Source organism: Vigna angularis, chromosome 1 (assembly GCF_016808095.1).
Source record: "Vigna angularis cultivar LongXiaoDou No.4 chromosome 1, ASM1680809v1, whole genome shotgun sequence".
In the NCBI taxonomy this organism is placed as follows: Eukaryota; Viridiplantae; Streptophyta; class Magnoliopsida; order Fabales; family Fabaceae; genus Vigna; species Vigna angularis.
In genome coordinates, this window is record NC_068970.1 from 60788917 (window position 1) to 60806483 (window position 17567).

A 17567-nucleotide genomic window follows, 5' to 3' on the forward strand; every position below is an offset into this window, starting at 1 on the left:
CTTTTTTAATGTGATAAATGAAGAACTACCTCACATAATTTTATAAGGGAAATATTATTACATAAATACAATAGCAAGATAACCTTACATTCAATTGCTATTATAAATTTGGTAAAAGGTAATAATATATCATTGTGTATGAAAACAAGCATTATAAATCCAACAAATACTTAATCATAACTAGATTGCCTCACAGCAATTTTCCCCCTATGTGCAGAACATATCTCAAACTAGGAAACAAATTTGAATGAAGCAAAAAGGGATCTAAACAAACCTTGTCCCATCTTTCCCCGGAAAACGGGAGAAAACAATTACATCAGCCCCTAGCCTCATGGTACTTGTCTTAAAGCCATTTCCATCTATCACATGAACACAAAAAGATAAGCATACTCCATTTGACAAGAATATTCAACAAGATTTACATTCTACCCGGAGTAAAGGTTTACATTGTCCAATTGTGTTCGCCAATTTGCTTTTCACAGAATACCCCAGTGACATGCATTGACGCATTTTTTCAGGATCCATCCCACCACCATTATCTGAAATAGAAATTAAAGATCAAACATTTTAGATTTTTGACAATAAAAAGAAAACGAGAGTGGTAAAAAGAAGAGAGAGCATATAGCACTTTTATTGTGATTCTACTAATAAGAGAAAATCAAATTTCTAAACCTTTTTCACGTGTTCCTCTCATGTCAAATAATAAATTTTACTTTTCAGTGGAGATGGCAAAACGATCTTATGTTATCTCTAAGAGTTGAACACGTTTGGTAGCATCAAATTAACTTATTTTCACTTTCTCTTATATATACAGTAACCCATCAGGACTTTTTTTTTGGTTGTGAACTTGTTGATGTAAATGTGCAACAGACCAGTATGGAGTGGTTTATGGTTGAAAGTCTGAAAATTTTAAAGAACTACTCATCAGGACTCTTTTTTTTAATTTCAAATTTTGAAATAAACTCACTTTGAAAGCTACTTATCATGTCAAATTAGTTTAAGGGTTTTGTGTGTGGTGGTGGTAAAGGTTGTCAAATTCAAGTTAAGTTAGCTTAAACTCTAAGGAGTTCACTATCATAGGTAGTGGAAACGATTTAAATCTCTATCAAACTCTTTAAACTCATGTAAACTTTCAAGTCAAGTAGTGGGTCAATATGTTTGAAATCATACAAAACAGGTACACAAGACAAAGTTATCACACTCTTAATTTTTGCTATATCTCTAGACAATATGCTATCACTCACAAATGTTACTACAATAGGCTCTTATAAGATCTTAAGTGGATTAAATCTTAATTCAACACTACAAACCTCGCTTGTAATATAAGGCTTGCTACTTTTCCTTATTATTAAAGTTCAAAAGTTGAATTATTATTGTTCTAAATGTATTATGTTATGTCCTAGCAAGTCGGTTTTGTGAGATTAAATTAGGTATAAACTCACTATTAGAGATCTCACATTGACTAGGAATAAGGCCGAATTATAATATACAAGTGAAGTACAATCCTCACATTACAAGTCAGTTGTAGAGTTGAGTTAGCCATAAACTCATTTACTAACATAGTATCAAAGCCATATGGAGCCTAACCTAGTCAAGTTCTTTGGAGCCATTATGCCACCATTATTAGGCTCCTGGTAGACTACCTAATAATATCTCTCAAATTTAGGATAGAATTCTTTCTTATTATTTCTTATGAGGTTGTTAACCTCTATTTGTATACATAAGTCAGCAGCATATTTTAGGAAATATGGGCTGCTAATTCTACTGGACAAATCCCTAACATTACGGGATCAATCAAACATAAATAGCCTATTAACGGCAGCACCCAGCAGTTACAGAAATACAGCACATTTAAATAAAAGACTTCCTAAAATACACTATGCCAATTAATACCACTCCAATCACGGTTTTGACACTCCCCCTCAAGCTGGTGAATAGGTATTTTCCATTCCCAGCTTGGAGACAATTCCTTCAAAGTTAATGCAATTCAGTCCCTTGGTGAGTATGTCTGCAAGTTGGTTCTGAGTAGATACATATGGTGTGCAAATCATGCCACTGTCTAGCTTTTCCTTTATAAAGTGTCTATCAACTTCAATATGTTTGGTTCTATCATGCTGCACCGGGTTATGGGCTATGCTAATTGCAGATTTATTGTCACAATATAGCTTCATAGGTTCATCCCACTTTATCTTCAAGTCTTCCAATATAATCTTCAGCCATAAAAGTTCACATATTCCGTGGGCCATTGCTCGAAATTCGGCTTCAGCACTTGATCTAGCCACTACACTCTGTTTTTTACTCTTCCAAGTCACCAAGTTTCCACCAAAGAAGGTGCAGTATCCTGTGGTTGATCTCCTATCTACCACTGACCCAGCATAGTCTGCATCTGTATATGCTTCAAGGCTTACACTCTTGTTCCGTTTGAACAAAATCCCTCTTCCAGCGGTCCCTTTCAAGTACTGGACAATTCTAAGAGCAGCTTGTAGATGTGCTTCCTTTGGTTGGTGCATAAACTGGCTGACTAGACTTACAGCAAACGCAATGTCTGGTCTAGTGTGCGATAAGTAAATAAGTTTGCCCACAAGTCTTTGATACATTTCCCTGTCCACAGCAATATCATCCTCCATACTTCCCAATTTTATATTTGGATCAACTGGAGTACTCGCTGGTCTACAGCCTGTCTTCCCTGTTTCTCTAAGCAAGTCTGTAATATATTTTTGTTGAGATATGAAGATTCCTTTCTTAGAATGAGCCACTTCAATTCCCAAAAAATATTTAAGCCTTCCTAGTGTCTTGATTTCAAATTCCTTGGCAAGACATTCGCTTAACACTTGCTGTTCCCTTTTGTCGTCCCCACTCAGTATAATATCATCTACATACACTAATAGAATTGTTACTCCCCCTGAAGCTGAATGTTTGATAAATAATGTGTGATCCCCTTGGCTCTGTTTGTAGCCTAGACCTGTCATTACTTTGGTAAATCTTCCAAACCATGCTCTTGGAGATTGTTTCAGCCCATATAGAGCCTTTCTTAATTTGCAAACAGTTCCAGCAGCAACCTGTTCCTTGTAACCAGGGGGCAACTCCATGTATATTTCTTCTTCAGGGTCTCCATGTAAAAATGCATTCTTCACATCAAACTGTTGCAGATCCCAATCATTATTTGCTGCTAGTGATAATAATACTCTGACCGTGTTCATCTTAGCAACCGGGGCAAATGTCTCCAAGTAATCAACTCCATAGGTTTGAGTGAAGCCTTTGGCCACCAACCTTGCCTTGTACCGTTCAATTGTCCCATCAGCCCTATACTTTATTGCATATACCCACTTACATCCCACTGGTTTTTTTCCAGGAGGTAGGGTGACAAGTTCCCAGGTCCTATTCTTGTTTAACGCCTCCATTTCCACATCCATGGCATTTTTCCATTTCCTGTCAGACAATGCTTCAGATACAGAGGAAGGTGTGTGTGTGGAGTTGAGGTTAGTGAGAAAGGTTTTATGGGTAGGTGAGAATTTTTCAAAGGATACGAAATTTGATAGTGGGTAAAGTGGCTGTTGGGTGCAAGTTCTAGTTCCCTTTCTAAGGGCAATGGGTAGATCAAGGGTTTCTAGATTTTCAGAAACAAACTCATTAGAATTATCAAAATTTATAGGATTTGAAGGTGTTACCTCATGTAGTGATGGTGGGTTGGATTCTTGGACATTGCTAGATTCCAGAATGGCCTTTTCTCTCCTTGAGTATACCTTTCCAAATTTGCCACCACCATCAGGTGCAGATCTCACGGGTTCAGGTGCAGATCTCACAGGTTCAACAACAATGCTGCCATTTGTTCCAGTTTCAGGCCCAAACGTCATGTTTGGGAACATGAGAGTCTCATCTTCCTCTCTAACATTCTCCCCCTGAAGATGAGGCTGTTTGAAATAGCTCTCTTGTTCATTGAAGGTGACATCTCTGGACACATAGAATCGTTTTGAACCGGGTTGAAAACATTTGTACCCTTTTTGAGTGGTAGAGTATCCTAAGAAAACACATTTGACAGCTCTAGGATCCAATTTCCCCCTTTCATTACTATGAACATGTACAAAGGATACACACCCAAATATTCTAGGTTGGAGTTTATTTGTAGGGTCAAGGTGTGGGTAGAATGAGGATAGAACTTCCATGGGACTTTTTGAGTTTAAAACCCTAGTAGGTAGTCTATTGATTAGATAAGTGGCGGTAAGAAGGGCTTCCCCCCAAAATCTTTTAGGAACATGATTTTGAAAAAGTAAAGCTCTAGTTTGATCTAAAAGGTGACCGTTTTTCCTTTCTGCAATCCCATTCTGTTGAGGTGTGTTCACACATGAAGACTCATGGATTATCCCTTCCTTTTGGCAAAAAGAGTTTAGTACAAGATTAAAGTAGTCCTTGGCATTATCAGACCTCATTCTTTTGATATTGACCCCAAATTGATTTTTAATCATAGAGACAAACTGGACAAACACAGAGCTAACTTCAGATTTTTGTTTCAATAAAAAAACCCAAGTCACCCGGGTACAATCATCAATGAATGTTAAAAACCATTTAGCACCGGAAATATTAGGAACATAAGCAGGACCCCATACATCAGTATGAACAAGAGAAAATGGGAAATGACTCATCTTATTGCTCATGGGAAACGGTACACGTTTATGTTTTGCTAACTCACACACCTCACAATGAAGACTCTCCACACTTAAATTTTTAAACAAGGAAGGAAAGAGTACTTTCACAACTCGAAATGACGGATGTCCTAAACGGCAATGATAAAGTTGAACCTTCTCTTTATTGGTCATGATGGATTTAGAGATGAGACTCTTGGTAGGCAGATTAGGATCCTCCATGTAGTATAGGCCATTCCATTCTCTAGCATGTCCAATCGTCCTCCCCGAGTTCTTGTCCTGCAATATACAAGTGTTGCTATAAAAAACAACATTACATGCAAGATCTTTAGTGAGCTTTTGTATAGAAATTAGGTTGGTGGATAATTTGGGGACATGAAGGACATTTTTTAAGGTTATGGATGGGCTTATTTGGACTTCTCCTTGTCCGGCTGCAGTTATGAGGGTTCCATCTGCTGTGGAAATTTTCTTGTTACTAGGACATGGGGAATATGTGGAGAAGTATTTAGGTAGTGGGGTCATATGGTCAGTGGCTCCAGAGTCTAATATCCAGTAATGTGTAAATGGTGTATCTGAAACATTAAGTCCAAACTGTAATGGAACCTTACCAGAATATGTCAAGGAGCACGTACCTGTAGGCTTCTCCAATTTACTGAGGATGGATCTTACCCGTTCTATCTCTTCATGATTCAACTGGACAGATTCTGCACCTTGTCCATTAGCAATATATGCTTGCCCTCCTCCTTTTTTCTGTGGGCCTCCCTTCCATCCCCATTCTCTGCCTGAGGTTTTCCCATCTTCTCCTTTCGGCCCCCATTCTTTGTTTGAGGTCCTCCCATCTTTCAGCCCCCATTCTCGGCTTGGGGGCTTTCCATGTAATTTCCAGCACTTTTCCTTTGTGTGGCGTGGCTTGTTACAATGGGTACACCAAATCTCCTCATGTCTCTTCTCCATACTAGGACCCCAGTTTTTCTTCTGGTTGGCAACCATACTTGTTCCTCCTTCAGCTATCATTGCAGAGCTTTCGGTGGTTGAGGTTTCCAGCATCATCCCTCTTCTGCTTTCTTCACTCCGAATAATGGCTACCACTTCATTTAGCCCTGGGACTTTCTCCTTTCCCAAGATTTGAATTCGGACCTGGTCATATTCAGGATTTAAACCCACCAAAAAGTCATAGACCCTATCTTGTTCAATAAACTCTTTTAGAATTGCTGAGTCTTCTGAACACTTTGCTTTTATAACCCGATAGTGATCCAATTCCATCCATAGGGACTTAAGTTGATTGGCATATTCCGTTACAGATTTACCTCCCTGTTTGGCAGCCACGGTTTTCACCTTTACATCATAAATTTGAGCAGCATCCTTGGCCTTAGAGTAAGTTTGTTCTACTGCCTCCCAGATTTCCCTTGCTGATTTTAGAAACATGCAAGTATCACTGATTTCTGGAAACATTGAATTCCACAGCCACGCCATGATCATGGAGTCTTCTTCATCCCATGACTTGAATTTGGGATCCATCTCATCCGGTGCATTACCAGTCAGGTGACTGATCTTCCCTTTCCCTTTCAGTATGGTCCTAATAATTTGAGACCATTTGAGGTAGTTTTTTCCATCTAACCTATAAGCGGAATGGATATTTTGCAGTTCTCCAGCCGTCTGGATTCTGTCCCCAGTTTCCAGGTTCACCACTTCAGCCATGACTAGGTGCACTCACGATAAGCAATGAAGGCTTGACGGTGGCACAGCAATAAAGGCTGGTGCAGTTTTAGGTTAAAGGTCAAGCAGCAATAAAGGCTGCGATTTAGAATAAATAACACGGTCAGAGACTCCCAAGAATCGGGAGCTCTGATACCATCTCAAATTTAGGATAGAATTCTTTCTTATTATTTCTTATGAGGTTGTTAACCTCTATTTGTATACATAAGTCAGCAGCATATTTTAGGAAATATGGGCTGCTAATTCTACTGGACAAATCCCTAACATTACGGGATCAATCAAACATAAATAGCCTATTAACGGCAGCACCCAGCAGTTACAGAAATACAGCACATTTAAATAAAAGACTTCCTAAAATACACTATGCCAATTAATACCACTCCAATCACGGTTTTGACAATATCTAATCACACATTCAAGATATTCATTCATTGATCCTCACCTTACAAGCCAATTCTAGGAGAATGAGTTAAGCATAAACCTAGTTCCTAGCATTATGTATTTATGTCATAATAGTTGTCTAAGTAGAACTTTTTATATTAGGTAAACTCTTACAGGTATGAGTCAAGTCTATTGGTCAAGCATACAAAATTTCATAAGTTCAAGTAGACTTCAAATTTGACAACTGTGGTGGTGACAATGTTAGTGGTAGTGATGTCAATGGGATTATAGTGCAGCAATGATGGGAAAGACCACTATCAAATATAATGAGAGTATGTTGATTTAAAACCATAAACCAAACTTGCAAATTATTTTTTCTTGATCTTGAAAATGAAATAGAAGTTTGGTGAAACAAGTTAATCATTTCATCTCCAGTTTAGACAAATGATTTTGTTTTGAAAATCAAAAGCTCGCAACCACCCTTAATGGGCAAGTATTAATGTTTCTAGTTCTGGACTTCCAATGTACTGGTGACACTTTTTATGGACTGATTAACGGTCATTAATTATGGTTATGGATACATTTTAAAAGGGTTTTCTTCTATTTTTTATTTATTTGGTAGGTCACCCTTTCATAACCTTTTTTTAAGTTATGGTCAATTACACCCAACCCAGAGATACCTAGGGTTGCTTGAATATTTTGAAAATGGGTTGAACTCATTTTGTCACAATGTAAAAAGGTGCAGGGGTATGTGTACCTGGGATATCAACTTAAAGAAATAAAGAGACTATTAATGAACTAGTGGTAGGCCTAAATATTTAAAGGAATAATAATAATGTATTCTCCAAATAACCGATTCAATCTTAGCATGCACTTGTTTAAGACAAGTTGCGTAAAGTCGTATGCAAGAATTTCAGAACAGAACAAAACAGAAATATAAATTAAGACTTGCTTTCTTCATGGAGGAATAAAGGCCACATATTCTACGAAATTTTACAGGATACTCTTGCACACCCTACTTCCTTCTGTTTTACTAACAAAATCAATCATCATAGCTAAGAATATGCTCCTTTTCTCCTCTCGTATATCTTAAGTAAACATTATATGAATGAAATACCTTCGATCAGCAACATCCTGGAGCCATCTTTCTTATTTATAAGCATATCTACATTAACGTATGTCGCCCCATTACAAACCTGAACTCAAATTCAAGAAGTAAGGCAGGGCAATAATTACAAGCGGTGCTTTATTAAAAGGATGGGAAAAAACACATACCTCATCCAATGAATTGTCCAAAAGCTCAGCAAAAGCTACAGAAACGTAAGATAGCTAATCTAAGTATGCTAAATAATAATAAACCTCCAAGAATTAGGGGAATGAAAACAAAAATATAGTTAATATCACAAATAATCATTATCCAATAATACAAATTTGCTCATTTCTCCCTTTACCTCCAAGAGCCCACTTGTGGCTTGTGGCATTAGAGTGTAAAAACTTGGGGTGAACTCTGACATGATCCATACCAACTGCAGATTTTAGAAGAAATATCAGGTTAAAGTTACATTGCCAACAACACAGGCTGCTTCAGAGAACCACAGTTTTGTGACAGCCAGACACCAAAAAGTAAACAAAAAAGGGCAAAAAAATTATCTATAACAAAGAAGGTTCAGAAAGGGTTGCTTGTTGGACCTTGATTAAACTATCGCGTCCAAATCAATGAATGACTATCAAAACTTAACAAGCTCACAACGATGATCCTTGATCAATCAAATCCGAACATAATAATCAAGAGAATCATATTACATACTCAATAGCTACTCATAGTGTCAACCTCAAAAGCATGTAGAAGTGGATAAAATGATCAGTACTATACTAAGATTATGCGTACAAAATAAACATTTTCAGATACAACTACAAAAATAAAGACCAATTCATCATTAATAATAAAAAAATCATAGTCTAGATATACCATCATCATCAATCTTAGTCATAAAAACTACTCTGTAACAACATCAACAAGCCTAAAGGAGATGAAGAAAGAAAAAATACCTGTGCACTATAATTTAAAAAGTACAGACCTATGCAAACTAGGAAAAAGCTGGGAACAAATCATACTTGTGGAACAGAGGTGAACAAACTCCTGAGATGAGAACCTAGGGCGGACAGAAAAGGAAAGGGTTTTGCCCACTAAATACTTGGTTGGGCCCCTGAGAGTTATGTAGTCCTGAACCATATCGAAAATAATACAAGCCTGAGAGGATAGGATGGATTGCTGAGTTTTTTAGAACATGACAGAATACTGACAAGGTAGGGTAGTTGAAAAACATGCTGAATGAATACTAAGCTGTGAGGATAAGATGGGCTAGCTGTGTTTTCTTGCAGATGACTGGATTCTAACTCTCAAAATCCTTCTCGTGCAAAAAAAAAGAAAGAAGATAAAAGTCAACAAGAGATGTTGCTTATTTTCTACTTTCTTTATTTGAAAAAAAAATTATCAAGCGTAAAGACAAGTTGAAGACCTAGAGGCACAAAGAACTACTAGTCAAGAAGCACAAGGGACCGTTACAAGGTCAAGTGCTAAAAGTTAGAAAGCCAGATCATGAAGACCATCAAACTTCCCTTAAAAATGTAGAGGATAATAACAGAGCTTGTAAACAACAGTATAGTTGCATTAGACAAATCAAGATGCATTGTTTATAGAAGTCCCATAGGTGTTTCCAAGGAGCAAACACAAATCCCGCAAGTGGGAACGCAATTGTATTAAAGATCCTCAATAATGAAGTGGGACTCAACTCACTTATAGGAAGTGGGGATCCACTTTTTGAACCAAAACTTGCAAAGGGAGCTAGCACTTTGTGATGACCGAACCCTATTTTGTTTGGTGTGCTTAGGGAGTTTCCTCGATCCTTGTTAGAAAACTCTAGTTAGTAGATAGGAATGGTTTAGTTAGTCAAAGCTTCTATAAGTTTTTCTTGCTCCATCATTTGTAGATAACTTTTGTTCAATTAAATTTTATAGGTTTGTTATTTTTTTTGAGAAAGATTTTCTCTTCTTGTGTTTGAAACTTACTCTTAATTTTCTCATCTTCTAATTGCTTAATTCAAACTATTGACCCTCACTTGCACATATCATTTTTTATGAATGTGATGTGTTCTACCTCTCTTTTTCTCCTCCGTGCTTTTATTTCTTTAATTTCTTTGAATTCTTGGCTGAATAATAGAGTTCTTCTACTTTCTTAATAGATGTTTTGTAGAGGCTTAACTGATTGATGTTGTAAGATCCTTCCAAAGATGAGTGGGTTTTTCATCACAAGTGTTACAAAAGACTTCGGAAAAAAATGGTGTCCCTTATAAGCATGCTATATAAGACGTATGAAAGAGTAACTACAATACCAAGAACTCCGAGAGGCAAGGCTAAAGATTTTCTTATAAGGATAGTGTTAGAGATATCATGTTGATTAAGAATATGATATATATATATATATATATATATATATATATATATATATATATATATATATATATATGTTAGGATATTTATCCTATTTATCATTATTATATTGTGTTAATGGTTATCCTATTCATCATGATTATATTATGTCAAGAGTTACCCCATTTATCGTGATTATATTGTGTCTAGGGTTACCCCATTTATCGTGATTATATTGTGTCTAGGGTTAACCTAATTATCATGTACTCTTGTATCAATTTATTCTTATAAATATAAGATTATGAGAAGGATCAATCAAGCCCTCTAGAATTATTTTATAGTTTAATTCTCAAGTTGGTATCAGATTCAGGTTAGAGTCTATCCTAGCCATATTTGTTGTTTGTTGGACATGTTGTTTCATCCACTATCGGGCAGCTATTGGACCACCTATTAATGTCTAGTCTCATACTCGAGATGATGTCTATACCTCGGCGTGAGGGGAGTGTGTTGGAAGTCCCACATAGATTAGAAATAAGGCCAATTTATAATATATAAGTGAACCTCACCTTATAAACCGGTTTAATGAGGTTGAGTTAGGCTTAAATTTCACTAGGGTATCAAAGCACGATTAGAGCCTATCATAGCGATATTTGTTGTTTGTTAGACATGTTCCACCCGCTATCGGACCACCCATTAATGTCTAGTCTCACGCTCGAGATGATGTCTATACATCGGCGTGAGAGGAGTGTTAGTCCTACATCGACTAGAGAAAAAGTCAATTTATAATATATAAGTGGATGCAAACCTCACCTTATAAGCCAAATTTATGAAGTTGAGTTAAGCTTAAAGTGATTAAGTTAGACTTCAAGGTCACTTTATAAGATGGTATCACACTCTATCTTATCAAGATTTGTGGGATACATCTCTTATCTTATAGGTTAGTTTTGTAAGTGTTAGATGTTAAGATGTGTGTCTTTGTTATTTGGGCTTAGTCTATTCTGTATTAAGGGCATTGGCCCATATCTTACAATATAAATAAACTACCCTATGTGTAGTCTAAACACACAAGGGATATTTTCTCCCAATCTTCTTTATTTCTAATATGGTATCTAGAGCACAGGAATAGTTCCAGTCAACTCCACGGTCTCCGGCATCCATCACTGTTGCTGTTGTCGCAGTCGCCGCCGCTGCCGTCGCCGGACCGCCGCCGGAGTTCCAGAATCGACCGGCGACCACACCATCGGAAGCGTCTCGGCCGGGCGACCACCGTCGTACGAAGATCGCGGCGGTCGGACCTCTCACGCGCCGCCGCAAGAGTCGCCGCTGCCGCCGCGCGTGCCGGCGCGTCGCCGGAGCTTTCCACCGCCGATCAGCACCGCCGTGATCGCCTCCTCGCCCTCTTTCTGGATCTGTGGTCGTTGCATCAATCAGAGCACTTTGAATTTTTAGGGTTTCTCCCTCTCCATGGCTGCCCAACTTGATGATCGGAGTCAGTCTTGCCAATCAGGTAAAGGACGTCCAAAATGTGACCACTGTGGCAAGCTAGGCCACAAAATTGATAGATGTTATGCGCTTCATGGACATCCTCCTCGACCTATAGCAATGGCTAATTCTGATCCACCTCTCCCATCACCGTCTGCAGACCATCCTACATCAAATCCCATAAATAACCCTTTACTCTTTCAGGAATTTCTCAGATGGTATGAGGATCGTCAACACTCTAGTTCCACTACATCTGCTTCTATTACACGCACAGGTACTCCTTTTGTTGGTCTGACTCACTCTCTCGGATCTTGGGTCCTTGACTCAGGCGCCACCGATCATATCACTGGTAACAAGTCCTTGTTTTCTTCCTTGTCATGTTCGGTTAATTTACCCTCGGTAACGATGGCTGATGGGTCTAGAGTCTCATCTCGTGGTATTGGTACTGTTCATATTTTTCCCTCCATATCCATTGATAATGTACTTTATGTCCCTGGGTCTCCGTTTAACTTATTGTCCGTAAGTCGTCTAACTCGTTCCCTTAATTGTGTTATTTCTTTTACCAAAGATTTTGTTTGGTTGCAGGACCGGAGTTCGAAACACATGATTGGCACAGGATGTGAGTCTCATGGCCTATATCATCTCAGCCCTTCTCCACAAGCTGGCGTAATCATGGAGTCACCATCCCTTCTTCATGCTCAGTTAGGTCATCCCAGTCTTGCCAAACTGCAGCAACTTGTTCCGAGTCTGTCCAAATTATCAAGTTTGTCGTGTGAGTCTTGTCAGTTAGGTAAACATACTCGTAGTTCCTTTCCTCGTAGTGTTTCACAACGAGCGTCATCCCCCTTTTCATTGGTTCATTCTGATATTTGGGGACCTAGTCGTGTTACGTCAACTTTAGGATTTCAGTATTTTGTTACCTTTATTGATGACTATTCCAGATGTACTTGGTTGTTTCTCATGAAGAATCGTTCTGAGTTGTTTTCTATTTTTCAAACCTTTTTCAATGAAATAAAAACTCAGTTTGGGGTTTCTATTCGCACTTTACGCAGTGATAATGGCCGTGAATACCTTTCTCAACAGTTTAAACATTTTATGGCTTCTCATGGCATTCTTCACCAAACCTCATGTGCTTATACCCCTCAACAAAATGGGGTGGCTGAGCGCAAGAATAGACACCTTATTGAAACAACTCGTACCCTTCCCATTCATGGTCAAGTACCCTCACATTTTTGGGGTGATGCTGTTCTCACGGCATGTTATCTTATCAACTGCATGCCATCTTCCGTCCTAGAGAACAAAATCCCTCATTCTATCTTATTTCCTCAAGACCCTCTGCATCCATTACCTCTTCGAGTTTTTGGGTCTACATGTTTTGTTCATGATTTTAGTCCTGGTCTTGATAAGTTGTCTCCTAGGTCTCACAAATGTGTCTTCTTAGGATTTCCACGGTCACAAAAGGGCTATAAGTGTTTTTCCCCTTCCCTCAATCGTCATTTTATCTCTGCTGATGTCACTTTTGATGAGTCTTCTTTTTACTTTTCACATCTATCTTCTAGTTCTGTACCTCTCCCTGTTACTGTTGATATTCCTCTTATCTGTGATCCTCCTGGTGATGCTCCACCCATTTTGTCTTCTCCTTCTTTAGACTCTCATTCACCACAGGATCATCCTTCACCTCCACCCCTTCAGGTTTATAGTCGCCGTAATTGTCTCCCTCATGACTCACTTCCGGTGCCGCCTCATGTGTCTCCTCCGGCTCCAGCAACTGAGTCTGACTTGCCTATTGCCCTCCGTAAAGGTATACGCTCTACCCGTAACCCTTCCCCCCATTATACTGTTCTTAATTACCACAGATTATCTCCATCTTTTTATACTTGTCTCTCATCCATTTCTTCTGTGTCAATTCCCAAATCTGTGGGTGATGCCTTAACTCATCCCGGTTGGCGTCAAGCTATGATGGATGAATTAAGTGCTTTACAGGAAAGTGGAACTTGGGAGCTTGTCCAATTACCATCTGGAAAGTCTGTTGTTGGTTGCAGGTGGGTGTATGCTATCAAGGTTGGTCCTGATGGCACCATTGATCGTCTGAAAGCTCGACTGGTTGCCAAAGGCTACACACAGATTTTTGGTTTGGATTATGGTGATACTTTTTCTCCAGTGGCAAAAATGACCTCTGTTCGCCTGTTCATTGCCATGGCCGCTCTTCGACAATGGCCTCTTTACCAACTTGATGTCAAAAATGCTTTTCTCAATGGTGATTTGCAGGAAGAAATTTATATGGAGCAACCGCCTGGCTTTGTTGCTCAGGGGGAGTCATCTGGATTGGTATGTCGTCTTCGCAAATCCTTATATGGCCTAAAACAGTCTCCTCGGGCCTGGTTTGGTAAATTCAGTTGTGTTGTTCAACAATTTGGTATGTCTCGCAGTGAAGCGGATCATTCAGTGTTCTATCGCCACTCGAGTGCTGGATGTATCTATTTAATAGTGTATGTCGATGATATTGTTCTCACAGGAAGCGACTATCTTGGCATCTCTCAGATGAAACAACACCTTTGTCATCATTTTCAAACCAAAGATCTTGGCAAACTCCGGTACTTTTTGGGTATTGAAGTAGCACAATCCAATGATGGTATTGTCATATCTCAGAGGAAGTATGCGTTAGACATCTTGGAGGAAACAGGGTTAATGAATTGTAAATCTGTTGAGACACCTATGGACCCTAACATCAAACTCCTACCAAATCAGGGGGAGCCTTTCTCAGATCCTGAACGGTACAGAAGACTAGTTGGTAAATTAAACTATCTTACTGTTACGCGTCCTGACATTTCCTTCGCAGTTAGTGTGGTGAGTCAATTTCTAAACTCCCCATGTGAAGACCATTGGGATGCAGTTGTTCGTATACTGAAGTATATTAAAAGATCACCTGGAAAAGGTTTGCTATATGGCCCTAACAACGATACAAAGATCGTTTGCTATTCAGATGCTGATTGGGCTGGTTCGCCTTCTGATAGGAGGTCTACTTCTGGATATTGTGTCTCTATTGGTAGCAACTTGATATCTTGGAAAAGTAAGAAGCAAAGTGTTGTGGCAAGGTCGAGTGCAGAAGCAGAATATAGAGCTATGGCATCAGCTACTTGCGAGCTTGTGTGGCTTAAACAATTGCTTAGTGAATTGAAATTTGGAGATGTCACTCACATGATACTTATATGTGATAATCAAGCTGCTCTCCATATTAGCTCTAACCCTGTCTTCCATGAGAGAACCAAACACATTGAAGTTGATTGTCATTTCATTCGAGAAAAAATCATATCTGGAGATATCAAGACTGAGTTTGTTAACTCAAGCAACCAGTTGGCAGACATATTCACTAAGTCCTTACGAGGACCTAGAATTGATTATCTTTGTAACAAGCTTGGAACATATGATTTATATGCTCCAGCTTGAGGGGGAGTGTTAGATGTTAAGATGTGTGTCTTTGTTATTTGGGCTTAGTCTATTCTGTATTAAGGGCATTGGCCCATATCTTACAATATAAATAAACTACCCTATGTGTAGTCTAAACACACAAGGGATATTTTCTCCCAATCTTCTTTATTTCTAATAGTAAGATTAAATTAATTTAAAGTTCGACTTTGACTTTATAAGATATAGGATTATGTCAGGGTCCACCTTTAGTCATTACCTATTCAATTTAGTACTAGATATATCGGCATTCAAAATGTCATTCCCAATTGCATTTTTTTTGGATGTTGGAAGTCTCACATCGACTAGAGATAAAGCCAATTCATAGTTTATAAGTGGATGTAAACATCACCTTATAAGTCGGTTTTTGGGGGTTGAGTTAGGCTTAAAGTCCACTTCTAACCGTCGACGGTATAGTTTGATTGTCAGGAGAAGAGGTTAACTCTAAACTTCTAAATTTGTATATTTGGGTTCGACAGAAATTTATGAAATGGTATAACTACCCTGACATCTAAAAGGCATCTCAAGAATCTAATATTCATTCTAATTTTAAACTTTTGGTGTTAGAACATTCGTGGTAAATTGCTTACAGTTTGGAATAACCATAATTAGAAATTAGTGGAGAAACATGCATTGTGTATCACCATTGTTTATCTTTACATAGTTGGTGTCATTTCCGTACTTTCTATCAAACAACTGACAGGAGGCTTTATGGTTTCATTTTCTTGATTTTTTGTAGTAAAATATCAGTGGAATGGCTTCCAACCGCGGTTAAAAAATAAATAATTGAAAATAATGAAAAACAAATAAAAACATTACTTTTTACCACTGATAGTTAAAGATTAAAGGCCAAAAAACGAAAACAAAATATAAAATAATTTGAAACACAACCACTCCTATTATAAGTAACAGTTCCATATAACATAACCAAAAGAAAAAGCACCTGTTGAAAAATCAGAACCACCACAGCGGGCACCATCGTAATCCCCAGCCTTCCAGAACTGCTTGCAGCTATTCACTCCCAATGTATGGTTAGATCGTGATGCGGAATTAGAAGCCCACTCTGGCGCCGGCAAAGCCAGCAGAGGTGCCGGTGGAGAGGCCTCCGGAGGGAGAGGGCTGAGGAATCCAACAGGCAAAACCATTTCACCCTCCGTCCTTCGCTTCGTAGAAGGACTTCTTCCGTTCTCCGAATCAACATCGTTCTCCGAATCGCTATCCGAATCGCTGTCGCTGAGTTCGATGACGGAGTCAGGAGGAGGCGCCGTAACAGTTTCGGTTCGCGTTTTCCTCTTTGTTATAATGGGAGCCTCCGATACTTCCTCCTTTACAGAGACATCCATCCCGCTTAAATGGACAAAGAAAAAGAAAATGAAGATTCAAAAGATTTAGTAATACCCAAAATATATGAGAGAAGATTATTGTGCAGATTTGAAAATTGAAGATTATGATCCAAGAAGGATTGAGGAAAATCTTAAGCAAAAGGGTGATTTGAGTCTCTCTTGGGAGGGGAAAAGAGACTGAACAAATACTCTGGTCTTGGGCGGAAACTCTGGTGCACCAACTCCTCAATTTATTTTTCTAAACAATCTGTGACCAAGTCATACAAACTCCAAGAATATGTTTTTTATTTTAAAAAAAAAATTAAAATAGATTGAATTAGATTACACAAAAAAAATTTATCAAACCTAATTTACATATACAGCGATTTTGTGTTCCTGTTTTTAATAATAAAAAGTTATAAAATTATTATTCTAATTTATAAAAATAAACTAAGAAGTTTTATAATTTTTTATTATAAATACTTTTTATTATAAATAAATAAATTTTATAATTTTATTCTCTATAATTTTTTATTTAAAAAATTAAATTGGTAAAATAGTTATTTTAATTAAAAGAACAGTTACTAAAAAAGTAAAATTGAAAAAGATATATATTTATATTAAAATAAATAATTCTAACAATGTAAAATTAAAATAACTGACATGTTTGATAAATAATTATAAATATAATCATTTATTTTTATGAAGGATTTAAAATATTTTATAAAAAAATATAATTTTTCTTTAAGGAACAACTTAAAATTTTCAATTTCAAAATTTGGAAAGATTACTTAAGTTATTTAAACTAAATAATTTTAAATGCTATCTTAAAAGAGGTAAAGATTTGAAATAATTCTGTCTTTTTTTAATTGATTTTAGCTGGATTCTATGATTAAGTTTTTAGGATAGTTATTTATGTATTGATAGGAATTAAAAAAAATTTAATATTATAAAGTTATTTTGTAATTTAAATTGTAAAAAATATTATTTTTAACATTATTATTTTTTTGTCTGATATTAGTTAGAATTTTATGGACTAATATATTAAAAAGGAGATGAGATTTTTTATTGATATTTGTAATGGTTTTTTTTATCAACAAAATAAATCTTATTTGTTATCAATAATTAAGAG

General features: G+C 37.4%; 1 protein-coding gene across 2 annotated transcripts in view; it reads right to left on the reverse strand.

Moving 5' to 3' along the window:
* Nucleotides 1-16689, reverse strand: part of LOC108343374 (protein MICRORCHIDIA 7) — a 30731-nt gene extending 14042 nt beyond the window's left edge. For both annotated transcript variants that reach the window (XM_052875336.1, XM_017581623.2), the window contains exons 1-6: nucleotides 16057-16689; nucleotides 8189-8263; nucleotides 8013-8047; nucleotides 7855-7933; nucleotides 447-539; nucleotides 275-359 (exon numbers count right to left, since the gene is read on the reverse strand). In XM_052875336.1, coding sequence (XP_052731296.1) covers nucleotides 275-359; nucleotides 447-539; nucleotides 7855-7933; nucleotides 8013-8047; nucleotides 8189-8263; nucleotides 16057-16456 — 767 coding nt within the window. In that variant the 5' untranslated portion in view covers nucleotides 16457-16689. The remainder of the gene's footprint in view (nucleotides 1-274; nucleotides 360-446; nucleotides 540-7854; nucleotides 7934-8012; nucleotides 8048-8188; nucleotides 8264-16056) is intronic.
* Between the last annotated feature and the right edge of the window lie 878 nt (nucleotides 16690-17567).